Source organism: Chelonia mydas, chromosome 26 (assembly GCF_015237465.2).
Source record: "Chelonia mydas isolate rCheMyd1 chromosome 26, rCheMyd1.pri.v2, whole genome shotgun sequence".
Classification (NCBI taxonomy): domain Eukaryota; kingdom Metazoa; phylum Chordata; order Testudines; family Cheloniidae; genus Chelonia; species Chelonia mydas.
This window is the reverse complement of record NC_057859.1, coordinates 1540966-1564467: the sequence shown is the minus strand read 5'-3', so window position 1 is coordinate 1564467 and position 23502 is coordinate 1540966. Positions and strand designations below refer to the sequence as shown.

The following is a 23502-nucleotide window of genomic DNA, read 5'->3' as shown; positions in this document are numbered from 1 at the left end:
ACGTTATCTTTTAAGCCTAAGGATCCTGCCATATAGCACTGCTGTCCGTCAGCTGTGGCTAGAAAAGGTAGCACAGAAGTTGCACCAAGACTTGGTTTTGTACATTGTAAGACCAGAAAACGCTGTTCTCAGCCAGCAGAGTTTGAAATCTATAAACAGAGGCAAAGCCACATTAGTAAATGATCTGCAAGAAAGAACAGATACAAAATCCAACTTTCAGAGAAACTTTAAAAAGAATAAGCCAGTTGTCTGCTACATTCCCCACCCCTGGAATATCTGCATGTTATAAAGTATGTTGTTGCTTTTATAAAAAGATTTCAAATGAGAATATACCCGTGGGCTAAGTCATGAGGCATGTGGAATACACCAGGCATTAAGTCAAGGCTTTGGTTATGCATATGGCCCTACCAAATTCATGACCATGAAAAACCATCACGGACCATGAAATCTGGTCTCCTCCATGAAAGCTGATCTTTTGTGTGCTTTTACCAATACTATACAGATTTGACGGGGAGACCAGCGTTTCTCAAATTGTGGTCCTGACTCAAAAGGGGGTTGCAGGGGGGTCACAAGATTATTTTAGGGGGGTCGCGGTATTGCCACCCTCACTTCTGTGCTGCCTTCAGAGCTGGGCAGCTGGAGAGGGGCGGCTGTTAGCTGTCTGCCCAGCTCTCAAGGCAGCAGCAGCGCAGAAGTAATGGTAGCAGTACCGCAACCCCCTCTACAACAAACTTTTGACACCCCCCCCACTTCTTTTTGGGTCAGGACCCCTACAATTACAGCACCCTGAAATTTCAGATTTAAATAGCTGAAATCATGAAATTAACGATCTTAAAAATCCTATGACCATGAAATTGACCAAAATGGGCTGTGAATTTGGTAGGGCCCTACTTATGCAGTTAGATAACCGGTGCTCATTTTATGCAATATGTGTACTGTAGTGTGTTAATGTCTCTGCCAGGTTTTGGAGAAGGGGAGACACACCCGAAGCAGGTGTTCACCTGTAGTAAATATTTAACAAGCCAGTCCTTTTTTGCATAGCAAACACTGGATTCAGAGAGGGAGTTAGCAAAGTCCTAGCTTTTAAAGTCTTTGCTGTATCTCATAAACAATGCTTTCTCGGATGGGAATTGAGGGTGATCCCAAACAGAAGAACACACCATTGTTTGCTATAAATGCTAGAGACAGCGTTAGAAGACAAATTAGCGAGCACTGTGTGTGAGAAAATCCTGAAAGGAAAGCACATGACACAGCAATGGAAAGAAAAGGAGTACTTGTGGCACTTATGGAAAGGCAGCTGATTGCTTTGTAGCCCTTAGGAAGATGCAAAAGATGCTTAATAAACAGCCATGGGTGTGACAAAAGCCAGCCAAACTGAGTAAAGCCTGACACAACAGTTTATTATAAAAACAAATCCATTAGTACGACTGCTAGTATCCAAGACAGAATGTCTGGGGGGCTGAGAGCCGGAGGCTGGTAAGCGGAAGAAAGAAATAACAGTGGCCTGGCATGAGATGAAATGCATGCGACTGTTACAGGAGGGAGAGGAGCTGGGTTGGCAAACTGATCTGGATGGAGCCGTGTATGAGGGAAGGTGCAGCCATGATGGGAAGGTACATCGTACTGACCTAGGAAGAAAAGTTATTGGCTTATTTTACCTGATGTAGCCTGACTGTCTCTAGGTAGTCTGATGGTCTTCTCTGTGCTATCTAAGGATTGTGTGCTGGGTCTTCACCATCTTGGCAAGATTGGCTTATTGATGATTATTCTGTATTAATAACAAAAATGTATGGATCGCCCAAACTCTGCATCTTGCTTGACAAAGGTACCTGCCCTGAGGAGTTCATCATCCTTGAAATGGAGTGCTCCAGCTGCTGTAACTCAGACACCCGCCCTCTTATTCTAGTTCTGTGATGAGTCTGGAGCCAGCCAGCAAAACTAGTTTTAGAGCATTTACCCAGTTCCCAAACCATCCTCCAATGAGAGCAAACAAAAGACTGGGAGGGCCAGAGAGTAGTGACTGTATCATCACGACTTGTCAGCACCCTCCTGCCTCTGGTGTCCATGGGAGAGACACTATCACCTTAAGCAAACTGCCCCCCCCCGGTCTGTAAAATTCCAAATGTAACCTAATTTTTGTAGCCATGTTCCCCGTCGCTGCTGCTGTTGTCCTTTGTCCATTTGTGAACCAGTGATTCCAACCAAAATCCTTATATTAGCCTGACTTTGTTCCCCTCTGCTGTTAGGATGAGGTCAATGTACAGTTTGTGTTTCAGTAACTGCCTAGAGACCCTAAGTGGATCACGACACATTGTGCTAGGGACTGTACAGATATAGAGGAAGGTACAGTCCCTGCCACGAAAAGCTTCATTCTTAGCCGACAAAGCATGGGCGGAAAAACAGATATAGAGAGACAAAGAGAGTTGCCCAGGTTCATACAGCAGACCAGTGGTAAAACCAGGATTTGAACCCAGCTCTCCTGAATTCTAGTGCTATAGCCTCACCATTGGACCACACTGCATCTTCTAATCCCTTCACTAGTAATATCAGCATAGAATCATAGAATATCAGGGTTGGAAGGGACCCCAGAAGGTCATCTAGTCCAACCCCCTGCTCAAAGCACGACCAATCCCCAACTAAATCATCCCAGCCAGGGCTTTGTCAAGCCTTACCTTAAAAACCTCTAAGGAAGGAGATTCCACCACCTCCCTAGGTAACCCATTCCAGTGCTTCACCACCCTCCTTGTGAAATAGTGTTTCCTTATATCCAACCTAGACCTCCCGCACTGCAACTTGAGACCATTATTCCTTGTTCTATCATCTGGTACCACTGAGAACAGTCTAGAGCCATCCTCTTTGGAACCCCCTTTCAGGTAGTTGAAAGCAGCTATCAAATCCCCCCTCATTCTTCTCTTCTGCAGACTAAATAATCCCAGTTCCCTCAGCCTCTCCTCATAAATCATGTGCTCCAGCCCACTAAGTGTTGCCCTCCACTGGACTCTTTCCAATTTTTCCACATCCTTCTTATAGTGTGGGGCCCAAAACTGGACATAGTACTCCAGATGAGGCCTCACCAACGTCGAATAAAGGAGAATGATCATGTCCCTTGACACAGCGTGAGTTGTGTGTGTTAACTTTATCAACAGAAGCAGCAGGCACATTCATTTGTTGTGTAGATCCTACATAAACCTTAGTGATTATTTTTTAAATGTCTTGGTAACAGAATGATGGGAGAAGATATTTAGAATGTACCCTTGATTTGTTTCTTGGTTGATGGCCTTTGGGGCTCACAAAACTTGACAGTGACAACCCATTCATTTTGTGCAAAATGATCTCTCGATGGGACCTTGACAAATGGCAAATGTCACCTCTGGGAACAGTGAACAGTAACAATGGGCTGAAGCATTTAATTCGTACCTCCTTTCTGGGTTCTCCTGGGCATCGTGTATACCCCATTGAGTTAAGATTCCTGCTGTCTCCTGGCAACCAGGGGGTAGCGATAATGAGTTTAGAAGGGAGGAAATTGCATTCTGTCTGCCTCGAATTCCAGGGCAGTATTCATTAGATTTCTCAGAGTCAAATGCTCTATGTTTAGAATGCGTCTTTCATACGCATTGCGGAAACACACAAACTTTCCCATAGAAGAGCAGACCTGTCCTACAAGTTCTTCATCCTCCCTTGGCAATGACCTAACCCTGACAACTCAGAGGAAAGTGGCAAACTGCCATAATATACTAGAACAATTATGTAATGCTGTATCTCAGTTGTAGGATTCCTTCCTGCTGTCTGGCGGCTTCTATCCTGGAGCATGTGATTTGATTACCCTTATCTTACCCATCCAAATGACACAGGTTGTTATTGGTCATAACATTATCCCGAGTCCCTTTTTAGCATTTCCACTGTAGTACAGTGCTTCACTCCTGTGGCAGGGAGCACTACAGGATGGCTACATGCTGCATAGAAGAGTATTTCCTCGTGTCTGGTCTAAATTTACCTGCCATTAATTTAAGCCAGTGACCTTCTGTTATCATAATCTGTGGAGCAGCCAGAAAAGTGGACACACATCAGTTTCCACTGAACCTGAAGCCTCACTTGTGCCTCTTTAAACCTCCAGCCAAGATTTTGCTTCTTCTCCGAATCTCTCTCTGCTCTTGACATTTTCATGTAATTATATCAACCAGCTGATTGCGAGACGAAGGCAAATACTGAATTTGTTGCTCAGCACACGCCCAGCCCAGCGTAACTGTGATGTGACGAGCATGACTTCAGTCCCTGCAGAGTGACTACGTTTCAGAACCTCCTTATTGGTAACTTCACCCTGCTATGTGAGGCAGAGTATGGCACGCCGATGTCATAAGTGGAACTTCGCTAGAAGCGGAATCTGATGCCTGTAGCAGGTCCAGGTTTCACACCCTACGAGTTGGAAAGCACTTGGTTTGAAGCTTAATACTGCGTTGCTGCCAGACTCTGCCTGAGAGCCTGCCAAACGATGAACTAGCTGTGTTGGTATGCCTTGTCAGGATTTAGCAATTACTGAACTCGTATAAAGCTAAGAGTAAGGGAAGCAGATAGTCCGAGGGACTAAGGATGAGAGACGGAACCTTCTGCCTCCATTAATACGTCCAGATCAGTTGTGATAAAGAGTCCTCGTTACCATCTGATGTCTCATGTTGGCAATCTCAAGGGCTGCATGGCCCACGGAGAATAATCTCTGCCTCTCTTGGGCATTCCCTCCATGTGGAGGCAGGTGGTAGTGAGAGGGGAGCCGTGCATACCATGCTGCTGTTTGTGATCACTCAGGGTTTCTCACTGGGTCCGCAAGTCATGGCCAGGGCCACCGGACTGGCTGATCAACTCCTCCCTCTCCCTCCCAGCGCCTCCTGCATGCCGTGGAACAGCTGGGAGGAAGAGGGAGGCTTGGGGATGGGGCACATTCGGGGGAGGGGAGGAAAGAGGCGGGGCAAGGTGGGGCAGAGGCGGGAAGAGTCATCGGGTTGCTAAAGTTTGAGAATTGCTGTGATAGCTGAAACGCACCACGGCGTTATACCTAGAAAACAGCTGTGGCTTCTATTTGCCATTTTCTCTGCAGCCAGAAATTCTCATCAAAGAAATAGACGCAGAGGTCGCCCGCAGAATATTCATTCCCTTTTCGAGATCTTGGCTGGCAAACGTTAAGTATTTGAGAAAGCAGTGTCCCAGCTGCGTGACCATCCTATTGGGACGGGCGAGGGCTAGATAGGAATGCCCCTGAACACAGCTGTCCACGCAGCAGGAACAGCACTCCCGTCCTGCACGCCTTTACAGAATTCCTCAGGGCTTCGTCAGGGCTTCTTGCCCCGGCACATTTCCTAGCAACGGCAAAATGTTATGTAACTATGGTTACAACACAACTCCGCTCTTGAGGAGGTGCTTAGTAATAGGCCTAATTATAGGCTGAAAGGACCAGGGTAGAAAGTTTTGGGTAAGAAGCAGGAATGGACAGTGCAGATGTTTAGACTCTTGTGCTTAGAACGTAGGCTGGCTGAGAGTTTCAGTGATGGGATTTGTGTGTAGGGCGCCAGGCTGGCGCAGGGAGGAAATGAATGAAAGGCCTTCCAGCCTGCAAGCGGCGGGGTGCCCTCGGTGTGGCGATTGGCCGCTCTTAGACATCTTGGGCCGGTGTCCACCCCCAAACGCCCCCAGCTGGCAGTCTCAGTGGAAAGGGCCTGCAGCCTGAGCTTCCGTCTCACTCCCCAAGGTGGTCCCTCAAGGTCAGACACAGGCAGTGCAGTGGACAAGCTGGCACCGTTCTTGCCTGGATAAATGGAGGAATTCACTCTCCAGGGTTGCCAAACCAGCGCTTTTCACTTTAAATTAAACTCACTCTGAGAAGGGAGTTCTGCGGTGATTGCAGTTGCTTTGAGCTTTCTGACGGGTGAAAGTTATCCCGTTAGATAAATGTGTTCAAAGCAGGAAATCATACACGAGTGTTGAAGCCTTTTCCCTCACACCCATTGGCTAGAGCTGGCTATACCGTAAGAGGAATAACTTGTTTCTCTCGTGTACTCTGCATCCCAGACATGCCTGTAGTGATCGTTATAGTGGGTGGTGGAAAGGGAGGGCCGAAGTGTTAAACTCAGTCATCTTCATTTGAAAAAGCCATCCTCGGGAGCCCTCTAGTGGTTATTGCTTCTAACGTTCCCAATAGGTACACTGAAAAGTAGTTTAAGAGATTAAGTGTGGGGAACAAATAGGAAGAACTAGAAATACTAGTGAATAATAACAATTACAACATAACTGGCATTACAGAAACTCGGTGGGATAATTCATACGTCTGGTATATTGGAATAGAAGGGCACAGGCGCCGACTCCATGGGTGCTCCGGGGCTGGAGCACCCATGGGGGAAAAATGTTGGGTGCTGAGCACCCACCGGCAACCCCCCTGTCAGCTCCCCACCCCCAGCACCTCCTGCCCGCTAGCAGGCCCCGCAGATCAGCACCTCCGCCTCCCGCCCGCTGCAAGCAGTGAGGAGCAAGGGCATGGCGCACTCGGAGGAGGGGGCAGAACTGGGCGGGAAGAGGCGGGGCAGGTGTGGGGCCTTGGGGGAACAGGTGGAGTGGGGGCGGAGCTGGGGGGGTCGAGCACCCCCATTCCCTGGCACTTTGAAAAGTCAGCACCTGTGGGGATAGAGCTTGTTCAGGAGGAGATATTGTCTTGTAAAGCAAAGATATAAACTCTTGCACTGAGGTTGAGATAGGAGTGGGATGCAGACCTGCTGAAAGTCTCTGGGTAAAGGTAAAAGACAAGGCTGATATCATGGTAGATGTCTTCCATCGACCACCTAACCAGGCAGCAAAGGTGGTTGGGGCTTTTTTTTAAACAACTGTCAAAAATAATCCAAAACACAGGATTTGGTGGTGATTAGGGAATTCAACTGCTCAGACCTCTGATGAGAAAATAATACAGCAGGGCCCAGATTATCCAACAAGTTCGTGGAATGTATTGGAGACAACTTTTCATTACAGAAAGTGGAGAAAACAATTAAGGGAGAGGCTGTTCTAGATTAGGTTCTGACAAACAGGGAGGAACTGGTTGAGAATTTGAAGGCAGAAGGCAGCATGGGTGAAATGATCATGAAATGAGAAGAGTTCATGATTCTAAGGAACGGCAGGAGGGAAAACAGCAAAATAAAGAGAATGGACTTGAAGAAGGCAGACTTTAGGAAACTCGTAGTATTGGTAGGTAAGAGTCCATGGGAAGCAAGTCTAAGGTGATACATAAAAGCCAACATGGATTTGTTAAGAATAAATCTCGTCAAGCCAACCTAATATCCTTCTTTGACAGGTAACAAGCCTTGTGGATGGAGGGGTGTGGGGGGGCAGTAGATGTGATATATCTTGACTTTAGTAAAGCTTTTGATACTGCCTCTCATGACCCTCTCATAAACAAACTGGAGAAATATAGCCTAGACGAACCTACTATAAGGTTGATACACAACTGGCTTGAAAAGCACACTGAGAAAATAGTTCAGAGGTTCAAAATCAAGCTGGAAAGACACGTCGAGTGGGGCCCCACAGGGACCTGTCCTTGGTCTGGTTCTATTCCATATCTTCATAAATGTTTGGTTAATTGCATAGAGTACACTCATAATGTTTGTGGATGATACCAAGATGGGAGGGGTTGCAAGCACTTTGTAGGACAGGATAGAATTAAAAATGATCTTGACAAACTGGAGAACTGGTCTGAAACAAACAGAATGAAATTCAGTAAGGACAAATGCAAAGTACTATGCTTAGGAAGTAATAATCAATTGCACAAAAACAAAATGGAAAATGACTGCTTAGAAAGGACTACTGTAGAAAAGGATCCGGGGGTTATAGTGGATCCCAAATTAAACGTGGGTCAACAATATAATACAGTTGCAAAAAAAGCAAACATCATTCTGGGATGTATTAGCAAGAAGATTGTAAGCAAGACACAAGAAGTACCGGTAATTCTTCCACTCTTCTGAGCACTGATATGGCCTCAAGTGGAGTATTGTGTCCAGTTCAGGAAAGAAGTGGACAAATTGAAGAAAGTCCAGAGTAGAGCAACAAAAGTGATTAGAGCTCTAGAAAACATGATCTCTGAGGAATGATGGAAAGAAATGGGTTTATTTAGTCTGGAAAGAGAAGATTGAGGGGGAGGGGGACATGATCATAGTCTTCAAGTACATAAAAAGTTGTTGTAAAGAGGAGGGTGATAAATTGTTCTCCTTATCCACTGAGGACAGGACAAGAGGCAATGAGCTTAAATTGCAGCAAGGGAGGATTAGGTTGGACATTAGGAAATCTTCCTTTCAGGGTGGTTAAGCACTGGAATAAATTGCCTAGGGAGGTTGTGGAATCTCCACATTGTAGATTTTTAAGAGCAGGTTGGACGAACACCTGTCAGGGATGGTCTAGATAATACTTAGTCCTGCCTCAGTGCAGGGGACTGGATTTGATGACCTCTCGAGGTCTCTTGCCATCTTCCATTTCTATGATTCCTCCATCCTTCACGACAAAGCCCATGTTACCAGTACACTTATCCAGTGTGGACTGGATTTGCAGGATACTGGTAAGAACAACAGGACTGATGAAGCTGTTCAAGAATTATTCCCTTTCCAAGATGAACCAAAACATGGCAAATACCTCATTCTCCTGCTAGTGCCTTCCTGCCTTCTGCCCAGCAAGCAGTGGCAGAATGCGTCCATACATTACTGAAAGACATCTCACATCCCTGCTGAGCGGTAGAGGAGAGATACAAAGGGATTATTTCACCCACATCTGGGGTGGTTCACAGCAGTTGTTCAGTGTCAACATCACACAGCAGCTCAGGGCAGGAAGTGAAGAGTGCTGGGGGAAAATTAGCAATGCATCTGAGCTGAAATTTTTCCACACCATTGGGACTGATATCCCTGCTCTTACACAATACAAAATGATCTTCATGACTGCAGGTGGGCAGGACCTTAGTTTTACATCTCTGAAAGCACCAAGGCAGGGCACAGCCTCACAGGGCAGAGGGCTCCTTGCTGAATCACCAAAACATTGTTCTTCTTGCAGCTCTTAGGAGTTCTTCTGAGGTCTCCCATCCAAGCAATGACCCAGCCCAACCACATCTACCGTGTAAGATTATCAGAACACATGGTGATTTCACTGCAGACTATGAACCGATGGCCATCTCTCCTTTCCTGACTTTTTAACCTTTCCCTCCTCTAAGTCATTTCTCTTTATTTCCCTGATTTTCTTTGTCTTATTCCTTCTCCCCTTCCTGCTTGCAGAATGTTTTTCATGAGATACATTTGGTCTTTTTTTCCATCTTTATTCTTGTTTCCTAGTAGCCTTCTGAATATTTCCATTACTCACTCTTTCCTAGGTCCATGCTGCTTATCTAGACTAGGCAGATTGTCAGTAAAAGGACTATATTAAGCCTTTCCTTAAATTTTCTCTCTACCATCTGTAGGTGAGTGGCAGACAGGAGTTATCCAACATTCATTTCTTTGGTGTCGCAACAGAAGTCGGAAATTTTGTTATAAAACCTTCTATGTATCTGTCTGTCCAGTGCTTTTCTATAGCACCTGTCACTGGAATAGCTTTTTCCTCCTGTGAATAATTCTCTTCTAAGACCACTCCCAAAGGTTTGCTTTTTTGCAATGGAGTGATAAAGACCATGTTTATTTACATGCTTTTAATAAATGGTTCTACTATGATAAAGGTACCCATTTTAAAACAGAAAAAAACCCACCTGACGATAAATACAGCAACATTGCACAAAATCCAGCCTTTTCCTGTTTGTCCTGTGAAACCCCTCACACAGTGTAAAGTAAATATATCATCACACAACTGTTTAAATGGAATGTTTGGAATGTATTGTGCACCTTGGGTGATTTATGTAAGAACCAGTTATGGACAAATCTTTGATCGAAAGTGTCTCCGATCCCCTCAGGGCTATAACCTGCTGTGTCCTGAGTTTCACCTTTGGCCATATGTTGGTTCTCTGTTCTTTCAGTTCTCTGTCTGAAACTGGCAAGTCAGTACTAACAAAAGCCATTATCGGAGTCAAGCGCAGGCCAGGGAACAGAGTCCAAATCTGGTCCCCAGCTGTCTGAGAACTGAGTTTAGGAGTCTCACCCGCTGTTCCCTCTAATTTTTCCCACCCATGTGCAGAATGAATTTTGTTACGTGCACCAATAGGGAGGTGATATGTGACGCATCACCTTCCTATTGGTGCACATAACAAAATTCATGTGGTGGGGGTGGGGCCAAGGGGGGCTCAGGTTTGGGGCAGAGGACTGGGGTGCGGGGGATGTGGGGAGGGCTCCGGGGTGGGACCAGGGATGAGGGGCTCAGGGCTGAGGCAGAGGGTTGGGGTGCGGGCTCTGGCTGGGGGGTGAGATCTCTGGGGTGCCCAGGGGCTATGGCAGGGAGAGAGGACTCCCCCTGGCTCTCTCTCCCCACAGCAGCACCTGGGCTGGGGGGGAAAGATGCCCGGGGCTGGGTTGGGGCCGGGGCAGGGGTGTCTCTCCCTGGCTGTGGCTGGCGGGGAGAGGTGCAGCAGGTCCGTGCTGGGATTGGCAGGGAGAGGCGCCTCTCCCCGCCGCAGCCCTGAGCCCCTGCGCGGGGCTTAATAGGCAGCTCCGTGGCCGTGCAGTGTAGTGGGAACTTAGGTCTCACCTCTCCAGCTGCCGTAAATCTACTGAACGCCATTAATTAGTACACTGGCACCACACTCACACTTGACAGTCTCAGCTGTGGGGTCATCGGGGCTCAGCTAATGGGTCCCTTCAGGTCACCACTGATCTGAATGGCAGAGCAGTTGGAGGAAGCCTGCCTGGTGAATGTGCGGGCAGCGCTAGCAGCTCCCACGCCAACAATCCTCCCAGACCAAAGCAACCCGTCGCTGATTTCTCATGTGCTCTCCCCACTCAGCCCCGCTGCTAAGATGAAGGACTCCTTTCATCAGCATTTAAATGACAGTAGCTCAGCTGTGACCTCGTGTAAACTGCATGGTACCCCAGTCCCCGGCACCTACTGGGAAAATCGGAGACTTTTGTTCCCCATTATCCACAGATAACAGCATCACCGTAGCAACAGCTGTGCTGGCATCTGGGTTGCACCGGCACCTGCATGTGGGTGGGGTTGGGCAGAGGGTCGGATGCAGTGTTCAGTATCCCTCCGGAGCTCAGAAATCCTGAGTCAGGCCCCCACAATCCTGAGATTTAAAAAATAATAATAATTAATAAAATCATGGGGTTTGTTTGGTTACCTCCTGCTGTTGGAGCTATCAGGAGTCATGTTTTCAGGTTTCTCTCTGCAACCAGGAAGGCTAGAAACTTACTTTATTTTTTAAAGGAAGGTTGACATTCTCTTGTTCTCCCTGTGAATTCAGGCACTGGGGCTGTTAGGAAAACTCCTACTCTCAGGAGACTCTGAGAGCTGGCAACACTGACATCTCAGATAAGGAAGTGGGAAAAGGACCATCTCAGGATTTTGTGGAACAACAGCACACGTGTTGCGGCCTCTTGGCCATGCTCCCATCTACAGAGAGCTTCACGTTGTGTGCTTGGAGCTCTCCAGGGTAAGGGGCAACTCATCATTTTAGGGCCAGGGAAATGTCAATGTACCTGACCTCCTGCCCAGGTTACTGGGCCAGTTCGGTGCACTGGAGTAGCCCCTTCCAGTTCCTGACCAAGGGTGCTGTGGTAAAAGCAATCTCTGAGCCCACCATTTGCCCAGGAACACGCTGGGCTCCTGCCGGGCAAGCGAGGGAAGAGGCCAGCCACCCCACGGTGTCTGCCCTGATCTGGAGGGGCCAGCTCTGGTGTGAGAGAGGAATTCCCTCCAGCCTTGGCCTCTGCACCCAGACCACCCGCAAAAGGGCCTTGCAATGCTGCCAGCAGCATTTCATGAGCCGCTGATGTTTTTGTTTTGTCCTCACTAGAGCTGAACTTCTGCGAAAAGTGCAGAGCGAATCCAGGGAAACCTGGCGTAGGTGAACAGCCCCTGGCTGAAGAGCCGTGAGCGTAGGGCTGTCGTGTGAACTGTGTCTGTTCATCCTTGGCACGGAGAGGCCTTAGGCAATACGCTCACACGCTGGCATCGCCCTCAGATCGGAGACTGGACACATTGTGGAAATGGGGCCATTCACTGAGGATAAAGCCGCTGTCTGTGTGGGCAGCCTCCGTGCAGAGCCTGGCTGCACGGAGAGGAGGAAACATCTGAGCTCAGGAACAGGGGTTTCATTAGCAAGGCTCTGTCTCTGGGGTTTGCTACCACGAGTGAGGCAGCACATCTTCCTGGAGAGCCAGGCTGTCGGGGGGTGAAGATGGAGCTGATGCTGGTGTGGCACAGCGAGACAAGCTCTTTGCACCATCGAAATCCTACTTAGGCCCTCAGCGTAGGGTTCCTTCTATACAGGAGCGAGCTTCACCCGTAGTGATGTTCTGGAGTTCACCCCAGCTCTGTGCACACCCTGGTTACGCCTACACAGTGAACGGAAGTCTGCGGCAGCAAATCTCAGGGCTTGCGCTGCGGCACGAAACATAAATGTGGGGATGTTTGGACTCTGAATCCTGGAGACGGGGTGAGCTTCGGAGCCCCAGCCACCACATCTACGCAGCTGGGTTTAGTGCTCTTACGCAAGCCCCACAAACCTGAGTCTGTCATCCCAGGTTCTGGGACTCATTGCCGCGGGCTGTGGAGATGTACCCACCCCAATCTCCCTGCTCTGCTTTGGCACATTTTCCAGGGCAGAGCAGAGCCTTTTCAGTTGTCTAAACTGGTAATTTTCTGAACCGGACTCCTAAGAGTTAACTTTGATCGCATAACTTCTTGTGCAGGAGAAGTTCCTAAAGTTCAGTGACCCAGACTATGGGCTCTGGGGTTGTTCAGCCTTCGTGCAGAAAACCAGGAGGTTTATACAGTTGTTTATTGGTAATGAAGTGTATTCTATAAAGTGGAGTTTCTGCAATTGCCAGTTTGGCATTAATCACAGCTGGAGAAAATTCAGTACAATGGAACCAATTAACTGAAGGCTGCAAAGTAACAGAACTGTTAAAATGAAATCTTTCTCAGTCAGCTGAACAGCTGAAGGAGAAAAAGGAAAATCTGATGACAAGTACAAATGATGGCCATGGACCACTGGCCATGTGTTCACCAGAAACTAATCCACTGACGACTTACAGTGCATCTCCTGAAAAAGATCAAAACAAGAGGTACACCTTCCTAGAGCTGGCACACTGGGACCAAAATACATATTCCAGACACGCTCCTTTCTCCAACCCAGGGCATCTCAGGTTAAACTATGACAAACACTGGTCATGCTGGGTCAGGTTTTAGACTTGCATTTCCAGCTGCCTTCCCGGAGGAAGAAGACTGCAGCAATCAGTTGCTGAAGGAAATAATGTCCTGTGGCCTGACCCTTATCCATGAGTAGCCTTATTCATTCACACAGCCCCACTGAGCACAGCAGAGTCGCTGCTTCAATGAGGACTACTCTTGGCCATACAGGATTGCAGAGCTGGGTCCATAGGCTGCAAATGTGGCAAAGTGTGGGTGCATTACAGACTGCACGGTGAGATACCTGCTCCTGGCTAGGGAGCAGGGGCCGCTGAAGAAACGATATCATGATGACGATTATTTTACTGTCCTGCACAGAGTGTTCACAGGCTGCCAGCTGCTGAAGGATTTGAGGAATGCAAAGCTCTGGGGCCTGATTCTTCAGCGTGGCGCTGCTGGAGGGAACTGGCCATTGAGCTGGTGTGTCTGGGAGGATCACCCCAGCGTAAGGAAGGGGGTTCCCCTGGCTGTGTTAAGTCTCCGGAGAAGCTCTGACGCCATCACTATCCCTGAACAAAGGGAGTGTGAGCATGGCTTTCCTCAGATGCCAGAAAATATCATCATGCCACTATACCAATCCATGGTACGCCCTCCCCTGGAATACTGCCTGCAGTTCTGGTCTGCAGACCCATCTCAGAAAAAACATATTAGAGCTGGAAAAGGTACAAAGAAGGGCAACAAAAATGTTTAGGGGATGGAACAGCTTCCGTATGAGGAGAGATTAAAAAGACTGGGACTTTTCAGCTTAGAAAAGAGACGACTCAGGCGGGATATGGTAGAGGTCCATAAAATCAGAGATGGTTTGGAGAAAGAGAAGAAGGAAGTGTTGTTTACCCCTCCACCTAACACAAGAACCAGGGGTCACCCAATGAAATGATTAGGCAGCAGGTTTAAACCAAACACAAGGAAATATTTCTTCACCCAGCACACTGTCAACCTGTGGAAGTTGTTGCCAGGGGATGCTGTGAAGGCCAAAAGTATAACTCGGTTCAAAAAAGAATTAGATACGTTCCTGGAGGATAGGTCCATCAATGGCAATAAGCCAAGAAGCTCAGGAACACAACCTCATGCTCTGGGTGTCCCTAAACCTCTGACTGTGAGAAGCTGGGACTGGACAACAGGGGATAGCTCACCCGATAATTGCCCTGTTCTGTTCATTCCCTCTGAAGCATCTGGCACCTGCCACTGCCGGAAGACAGGACACTGGGCTAGATGGACCATTGGTCTGACCCAGTATAGCCATTCTTTATGTCATTTTTGGCGACTGTCAGCCTGCATAATAACCCTGAGACCACTTTAACACGTGCCAGGGGACCCATCTGGGGTGGGAGCAATGTAAGTAGGAGTGTTATCCACCTTTACATGCAGTCCCCCAGTACCCGTTGTCTGTGCTGTGTGCTCCTTGGCAGCAGCTGGGGCTCTGGCCCCTGTTTGTAACAGGCTTTATTTCGTGTTTGTAAATGTCAGCGATGGATTTGCTCCCCCAGCAGTCCATGAGCCTTACCCTGGAGCCTTGCCCACAGCCCAGGGTCCAACTGAGGGTCATATTTGGGGTCAGGAAGGAATTTTCCTCCAGGTCAGATTGGCAGAGACCCTGGGAGTTTTTTGCCTTCCTCTGCAGCATGGAGCGTGAGGCACTTGCAGGTTTAAACTAGTGTAAATGGTGGATTCTCTGTAACTTGACATCTTTAAATAATAATTTGAGGTATTCAGTTACTCAGCCAGAGGTTATGGGTCTACTACAGGAGTGGGTGGACAAGGTTGTGTGGCCTGCTATGTGCTCGAGGTCAGACTAGATGATCATGAATGGTCCCTTCTGATCTTAGGGTCTATGAGTCTTGGAGCAGCCACCAGGGGAGAGAAAAGACCCCATTCTCCATGCTCCGTTCCTGCTTCTCTGTGTCGTGGAATGTTAAACTGTACTGTACTGTTCAGCCACTAGGTGGTGCTGTGTGCAAAACACCTTGTTCACGCTCACCTCAGTTTAAAAGAGGTGGACAAATTGGAGAGAGTCCAGAGGACAGCAACAAAAATAAGAAGTTTAGAAAACGTGACCCGTGAAGAAGGGTTGAAAGAACTGACCATGTGTAGTGCAGAGCAGAGAAAGTTGGGGGAGGGGAGGGGGTATGAAAAAGTTATCAAGAGGCTGGTGTTCACTCCACGTTCATTGCGGGTAGGACAAGAAATAACTGGCCCGGTTTGCAGCAAAGGAGATTTAGGTCGGATATTAGGAATATCTTTCTAAGGCTAAGGATAATTAAGCGCTGGAACAGGTTACCGAGGGAGGCGGTGGAATCCCGTCACTGGAGGCTTTTAGGAACAGGTTGGAGAGACACCTGTCAGGGATGGTCTAGGGTTACTGGGTCCTGCGCCGGGATGGCCTCTGGAGGTCCCTTCCAGCCCTACGTTTCTATGATTCTATGACAACAGAGAGACTTTTCCTCTTAGAAAAGCCAGGGCAAGGTACGCATTTAGAGATGATTTCCGAGCCTTTTGGTACGTGCAGCTGCTGTCACAGAACAAGGGATTCGTGCTCTGCATTGTACACTCTCCACTTCCTTCCCGAAAGCAGCTAGAATGGAGTCTGCACAAACGCTGCAACCCCAGTCATCAACAGGGACACGAGATTTGCTGGAGCAGTAAGAGGCTGGATGATCCTTCAAGCAAAAGGTTGGCAGGTGTGTTGAGAGGGGAAAGACAGGCTTGTGTCCCTGAGCAGGTTAATAAGGCAACTGGTGACATTTCAGGGGAGACTGACTGGCTGGTGAGGAGACATTGAGCCTTTTCACCTCCGAATTACAGGTCCCAATCCAAATTCATCACAGTCTGAATGCTGTTCAGCAGCCAGTCGGTGGATGCACTCCTGCTCCATCACCCAGCTACCATCGTAACCACTGGAGAGATCAGACGGGACCATCATCTGTTCATGCCTGCAAATCTGCGCATGAAGAACTGGAACTAAGTAATCCGGCTGTTGGCAACCTTAGCAGAGGGGCTGGTGGCTGAATGGGCCATGGAGACCATTTCCCTCTTGCCTTCAGAGACAGGATCCTTCTAGTTTAGGGTGGAGCAGTGTGAATGAAGCTGCTTTGCTGATGCCCATGCGGCACCTGTGCCAAGCCCTCAAGACAGATTTGCTCTCCAAGGCATTCGGGCTGTCGCCTTTCTCACTTGCAAAATACAAAAGGGAAAAATGCATTTTGCTCATTTAGTTGGAGCAGTGATGTTGTGTTGGGTTTTTAAATAGAACCCACTGTAGAACGAGGGGAGCAAGCTGAGGCTGGGAAGAGGACTGAAAGGGGCTTCCTCCTGCAAGTACTGCCGTCCGTCCAGAAGTAGAAACTCAAAAGCACTTGAAAGCCAGGCAGGAGCACAAAATGCAGGACACACTCTAAAATACCCTCCCTCTGGAGCCACTGATCTGCACAGACATCTTGGAACGTGCTCCAAATGTAGGGATTCATTTGCGATTCAGGAACGCTGCTTCTGGAGCTCACCGTGTGCTGACGGGAGTCACGGCTGCCCCTTTGGAGACTGGTGTTAACTGGTGTTGAGCACTTTAAAGAAAGGTCTCAGGAAGGGATAAGGCAGAGCCAGCAAAGTCTGGTTAAAGTACGCAATAACAGTCTGCAAGCTGCATGCATTGACGGTCAGGAGAGTCATTGGTTTGCAGGACCCAGCAGGGCGCAGGAACGGCTGAATCAGAGTGACTGTGATCCGAATCTTCGCCCTGCCTTGTCTGGGGCTCGGCACATCACCGAAGCCCACAGGAAACCTCACGGCTCATTCTCACGTAAGAGCAGAAGGCTCAGGTACAGCGTGAGGACAGGGCTGACCGCTGCTCTCAGGGCCCGCCTACGCTGGCAGAGTGACAGCACCGGCAGGACAGCGCCGCTCAGAGAGCACCAAAGGAAAACTGCGGTTGTGTGTTCACACTGACAGCTGCCTGCACAACAGAGTGTTCACGCTTGTGGCACTTGCAGCGCTATTTGGAGCGGTGCACTCTGGGCAGCTATCCCATAGAGCACCTCTTTCTCTTTTGCCGCGAAGACTTGTGGGAAGGTGGAGGGGGTTGTGGGGCATCCTGGGTCCAGTCCCAAAGCCCCGTGATGCGTTGCTTCGCATCCCAGCAATCCCGGTGCTTCCGTCCGTGTTTGGCACCATCTTTCAACGGTTTGTGTACAGGGCGCCCTGCCTCCTCGGGCTGCAGGAATGGATCCCGCACTGCTGACCAGGATGCTGCTTGCTCTGACCAACACATCACGAGTGGCAGGGGAGTTATTCCTTCAACTCCAAAGGCAAGAGGAGTCCGACGTTGATCTCGTCATGCGTAGTAGCTATGACACAACAGTCCTGAAGATCTTCCCTTCAGAAAATAGCCAGGGACAAACTCTGGAGGGTAGGGCACCATAAGACCTTGGATGGTGTGATGTGGGAGGTAAGGACGGCTTGGTGTGCGCCTATGAAGTGGGGACCTCCAGATGGAGGCACTGAGTGAGCCCGGGTGCAGACTTGGGCTGCGTAATCCTAGGCTATGCATCACCAAACTCTTTCTAACGCTGCCATGTATTTGTACAGCCCCTAGCACCCTAAGGCCCTAGTCCAGTAGCATACTGCATTACAGTGAATAAAAATCACTGGTGCTGCTCGATGGGTAGGCCAGGCACAGGCTGCAAACTGCCTGTGTCCCCTCGGATCTCGTCGTGGGCTCAGTGGCTTGTGGAAGACACCTTTGAAACCGGCAGATTCTCTCTTCTCTTTGCTCCGGTGGATCGCACCTGCTGATGGTGCTGAGCAACATTCGGCAGTTGGTGATGCTGAAGGTGCATGTCAAAATCCAGTTTCCTTCTAGCTGTGTGCTCCTTCACTTGGGTGTTGCTCTGTGTACGCCAGCATTACTGACAGGCTGGGGTTGGTTTGGGTTGTTTTCTTAATTGTCTATCATAAATAAATGGCAAGTGGATGCTGACTCTGCTCGTAGACCATCCCTGGTATCTTCACGCCCTCAGGCACTGCATGTACAAAGCTTGTCCCCCTGCCTGATGTCTCTTACAGTGCCTCTGAAGTGTTACAGTTTGGTTTCACCACCCTCATCCCTGCCTGCTTCCTCTCCTGTGGTGACGGGAGGCTCCTTTCTTGGCAGTACTGATTGTGCAGCCTTCACAATGGAAGGATGCTGTTAATTTCCTCCTCCTGATTGGCTCACGTGTCTCTGATCCCCGTCCAACAAGTGGAGGTTTATAGAAATTTGCTGAGCCACATACTTCCTCTTTGCAGCAGAGATGGACTTGTGTTCCTACTGCCGACAGCCCGGCCATCTTTACTTCTTCATTGTTCGCATTGTCATCTTTCTCAGCAGAGCCACTGGCCAAATCCGAGTTGCCGTGTGCTATTTGTAAATGCAGCAATGCAGTCGCGCTAGCTAGGTCCTTGGGTGAACAGTGATGCAGGGGAGGCAGTGTTCAGATTATAGCATGCAGCACTACGGGGCTATTAATGCGACATCATCACATCTCTCAAAATCAGCTTCTGTAAAGATCTTCCCCAAAACTCAGCGTGTACTCTGCAGCCCAGAAGAGCACACACCACAGGGGAAACCAGCTGATTTCTATTCCGATCACAACCAGCCAGCAGGGAGGATGGTAGTGGCATTAAAGCCTGGTGCTGAGAGTCAGGGTGCTTAGGTTCTATTCTTGAATCTGCCACTGATTTCCTGTGTGACCTTGAACAAGTCACTTAACTCCTCTGGTATGTCTCCCCTCAAGGGAGCATGCAGAGAACAGACACTGCACGCTCAGCTAGCAAGGCTATAAATAGCTGTGTAGATGGTGAGCCACAGCTTAGGCGAGCCGAGCACCCTGCACACCTGACCCCGCAGGGTATATACCCTGCACGGCTCTCTACGCATCCAAGCAGCACCTCCCACATTGGCTCTGCAGTTATTAGCAGTGCAATGTCCTCCTGCCTCAGCTTTCACTGTGGCCTGTAGCCAGATAATTACACTGTCCTACATCACAGGAGTCTTGGGAGGGTAAATTTATTCGGGCTCAAGCAGTGTGGCCCAGTGAACAGGGCACAGGACTGGGAGTCAGGAGACCTGGTTCTAGTTCTGGCCTTGCTGCATGACCTTGAACAAGTTCCTTCACCTCTGTTCCCCCTCCCATCCTTTGCTTGTCTTGTATATTTAGAGTGTAAACTCTTCAGGGCAGGGACTGTCTTTTACTCTATGTTCACAGAGTGCCTAGCACAATGGGGCCGCTTTGGGGATGTTAGTTGACAGTTCTCCACAGTGGGGTTTCCTGCACCTTCCTTTGAACATCTGACCAATGTTAGAGACAGTCACTACTGGACAGACCACTGGTCTGATCTGGTATCGCGATTCCTGTGCTCATGTGAAAGCATTCCTAACGATTGCAATTAGTTGCTAATTTACAGAATAGGTGCACACTGTCTGTGATTGTGGCCTGTCACATGCACACTGTGCAGAATTGTTCAAGGCCAGTATTACTTCTGTGCATTGCACTGAGCTGAGTTTCGCAGCTTTTGTTCCAATTGTCATCCCTTTCCCCAGAATGTTTCTGGAAGTGGCAGGGGAAGAAGGTGGATAAGTCAACTCTGAAACACAAACCTTTTCCCTCCAAGGTAATGCAAAGATTTCAGCCAGGAGCTTGGATCTTCTTCTGCAAACATTCTGCTCTGGAAGGCTGAGATTGTCCGAGCAGCAGTTGGCTCAAAGCTGATAACGCCAGCGTTTGTAACAAACCTGCTGCCAAATTCCTGTGCATTCCACCCAGGCACTTTGTGCATCCGGGAGGTGTCGGAAACCTGGTCCCCCTCTCGCTGATGTGTGGGAAGTAATGAACTCAGGACAGTCTGTCCAAGCTCTGATGACTCTTAGAGTCTGATCCCACTTCATGGGGAAATTCCCAAGGGACTGCTTTGGAGGCATTTGTTTATGGAGAGTTATCACCTGACTAGTGTTTACTGGCTGAGCTTATTTTTACAGGGAATTTGGTCACATCACAAGGCGAGGCTGAGAGCTCTTTAAAAACACCTTTCTTTAATAAATAAATGGTTTGCCCTGCGAAGGCTCCTCCAGGGAGGGTTTAAAAGCCTCAAATATCAACCCAAGCTAATGGAGCCAGAATTTCCCGGGAAAGTGTCTCGGGCAGGGGTTTGCCCCAGTTACTGTTCAGATACCACTGCCCAGCTCCCTGCTCTACCCACATGCTGGTGACCCTTTAGGGTGGAGGGGGGGAGTGTCTGCTTTCTGAAGAGGTGGCACAGTGCATGCTCGTGGCTTGGCTAGTAAGACTACCAGGCTATTCTTTCCCTCTGGGCACAGTGCAGAACCCCAGAAATAGCCTGGGGCCAATATACCCTCTTCTCTTTGTTTGGCCAACAAGTGCAGAGCTGGGGCTGTGCTCAGGCATATGGCTGAAGGTCAGCACCCCGTGTAAGCTTGCAAGCCCAGAGACAGCTGCCAGGCTGACCTCGCCCGGACTACTATTCCCAATGACTAGGCATGCACAAAGGGGGAGACAGTATCTGTCTGGCGGCTGGCAAGAGGGTGGGGGGATGAATTGTGCTCTTTAGATATCAGACACCTTCACCTCTTTTAAGTGGGCCACCCTAACACTCCTGTGCTTTCTTTGGCATGTCCGAGAGACGCAGAGCCTCTGAGGATCTGGAGTTGTTATGCTGCCCAGAGGTGGTTAAAATGCCAATCGCGTCTCAAAAGACCAGTGAGGTCCCACACTGGAGCAGGCCATGCAGTCACCGTGGCTGTACCAGGCCCAGAGGTCTGTGCTGCCTCTGGGTGGGAAACCTCATGTCCTGCAGAAGGTCGGGGGGGGGGGGGCCTGTCTGGGAGAGTGGCCTCCATAGAGCCAGGTGTGCTGTTTGCCCACGGTGCCTACGGGTCTGGGTAGAGGAGGAAACTCCCCTGCCCACAAGTGCCCTGTGTTGGCGATTAGTGGCCGGGCTCTCCGGGCTCATCCGCTTCCTCCTGCTGCATCATGGCAGGACACAGACCGTGCCCGGGGCTGAGCCACCGACCCACACTGGTGTAAACGAGGGGCCCTTCAGCGGCGTTAGACTGGTGCGAGTGAGAGCAGAATCCGGGTCCGTGGGACCAATCCCCCCCTGCCTTTGTGCCATTGCCACATGGGTGCCAAATGCTGTCAGGGCGGAGCGGCAAGGCAGCAACGTGCCGCGGGGTGAAAAGAAACCGGGGAGCCCCGCTGCTCCCCCACCCGTCAGAAATGCAGAGGATCCCATGGTTAACGGGTCAGCCGCCTCGCTTCGGAAACGCCTGCTCGACAGGACGGCGAGAGAAACCCCCCAAAAGCAGACGGGAAAGCGAGGAGCCGGGGGCGGGAAGGAAAGTTCATCTCAACAGCAGCCTGAAACAATACAAGGCAGCTCTGTGGGCTGCAGCATCTTTCCTCAAACTGTGCCTGACCCCCCGGGTGCCGGGAGAGGAGCCGGAGAGTCCTGGACGTGCCCGGGGGGTCTGTGTGCAGCTGCCGTGGCCTGGAGGAGCTGGGATCCCGGGAGCGCCGCGCTGCCGCGAGCCGGGGGAGGAGAAGGAGGGACAGGCTCCGCGATTGCTCGCTCCCGCAGCGGACGCTCCGTTGCCGAGGCGGGGGGGGGGGGGGGGGAATTACTTTGAATTCTCCTCTCCCCTTGGTGTGTTTAACTGAGCGCGCCCGCAGCCTGCTCGCTTCACCCGCAAATCGGCCACAACCAGTCTCCAGGCAGCGGGGGAATGAGCTTCCCGGGCGACAGGGTGGGAGGCGCCGAGCCGGGCGCCCTCCCTGCCCGCGCGAGTAGTACAGTCCGGGGGGGCCGGGGGGGCTCTCCGGCGGCCAGCTGATTCCGGCAGCCGCGGGGCTCAGAGGGAGCGGGGGCGGCGGCGGCGCGGCAGGTTGTGCTGAGAAGGGTCCGTGCAGCGCCGAGGCAGGCTGGGCAGGTCGCCGCTCCCCGGCCATTGTCTGGGGCGGCGAGTCAGCGCGGCTCGTTCAGCCTCGGCCGCAGGGGCGTGCGGCATCCGGAGGCGCCTCCGCCGCCCCGGGGGAAGCTGCCGAGAGCGGGGAGCCGCTGGTTCTCTTTTAACCACATCCGCGCCCCAGCTAGAAACATCTACAGGCGTTTGTCACCGTTTCCCTCCATTTTGGAAAGAATCCCCCGGCAGCCGGAGCCGGGGCAGCTGTTCTCATGGCGTTCAGCCCCTGGCAGATCCTCTCCCCGGTCCAGTGGGCCAAGTGGACGTGGTCCGCTGTGCGAGGGGGGGGTGCTGGCGACGGCGAGGATGGCGGGGTAGACCGAGAAATAGAGGAGGACGACTCGCAGGCGGAGACCAAGTCACTGAGTTTCAGGCAAGTATGCAGCATCCCTGCTTTGCGAGGACTCGGCCCCTGAACTTGCCGCAGTCCCGTTAGTCTGCGGTCCCCGCCGCCTCGCACGTGCAATGGCCTTCGCAGCATGATGGTCCTTCCAGGGGCAACGCGCTCTGCTGTGGCTGGGTGAGGTCCCGTGTGCTGCGTCCCCGGCTTGTCAGCTTCTCCCTTCAGAGCTTGTTGGCTGTTCGGTGCATTGAATGTTCAGCATTTGCATCTGCCTGTGCTAATTCTGCCCTTCCCGTCGGCGCCCTAGACACAGTGTGTAGCCTTAGCGTTATTAATCCCCAGCGTCCTGGGACCTGCGCTCCTTTCCGGACGCGTTCGGCTTCCTGGATTTCAGGCACCCTTAGTCCCAGGGAGACGCAGCAATCGTAGGGGAAGGGAGTTGCGGCAGAGCAGTCCTGCAGGCCCCGGCAGCTGCTCTGACACGGTGCTCTCTCCTCTCAGTGCAAATGCTAGCAGACATGAGACACGCAGGTAAAGGCTTATTTTCTGAACTTCCCAACATCCAGCCGGAGCTTTAGAGGAAGGGACTCCAGTGGAGGTGCCATGTCCCAGGGGTCACTGACCCATGCTGAGATAGCCGGTGTGTGTTTTCACATAAAAACAATCTGTGCAAAAGGTACCAAAGTGTGATGGTGCTTTGTGACTAATCTCTGATAGATGGGCATCTGGGGGAGGGGGGCTGGAAGGGAAGTTTCAAGGGGGATTGACTGTAACATGGTTTCACCTCCTCTACCTTTTCCATTCGTTAGCATGG

The 23502-nt window shown here is 50.4% G+C and overlaps 1 protein-coding gene across 20 annotated transcripts in view; it reads left to right on the top strand.

The window, feature by feature from the left end:
• TACC1 (transforming acidic coiled-coil containing protein 1) overlaps positions 1-23502 on the top strand; it is a 79989-nt gene that overhangs the window by 13201 nt on the left and 43286 nt on the right. For 13 of the 20 annotated variants that reach the window (XR_006287581.1, XR_006287580.1, XR_006287577.1 and 10 more), the window contains exon 1: positions 20113-22718. The exons of 4 other annotated variants lie outside the window; for them this stretch is intronic. Coding sequence is in view for 5 of the 16 variants with exons in the window: in XM_037886117.2 (XP_037742045.1) it covers positions 22558-22718 (161 nt within the window). In the remaining 11 variants the exon portion in view is untranslated. 3 more of the 20 variants (XM_043536423.1, XM_043536422.1, XM_043536426.1) reach the window with 3 other exon arrangements.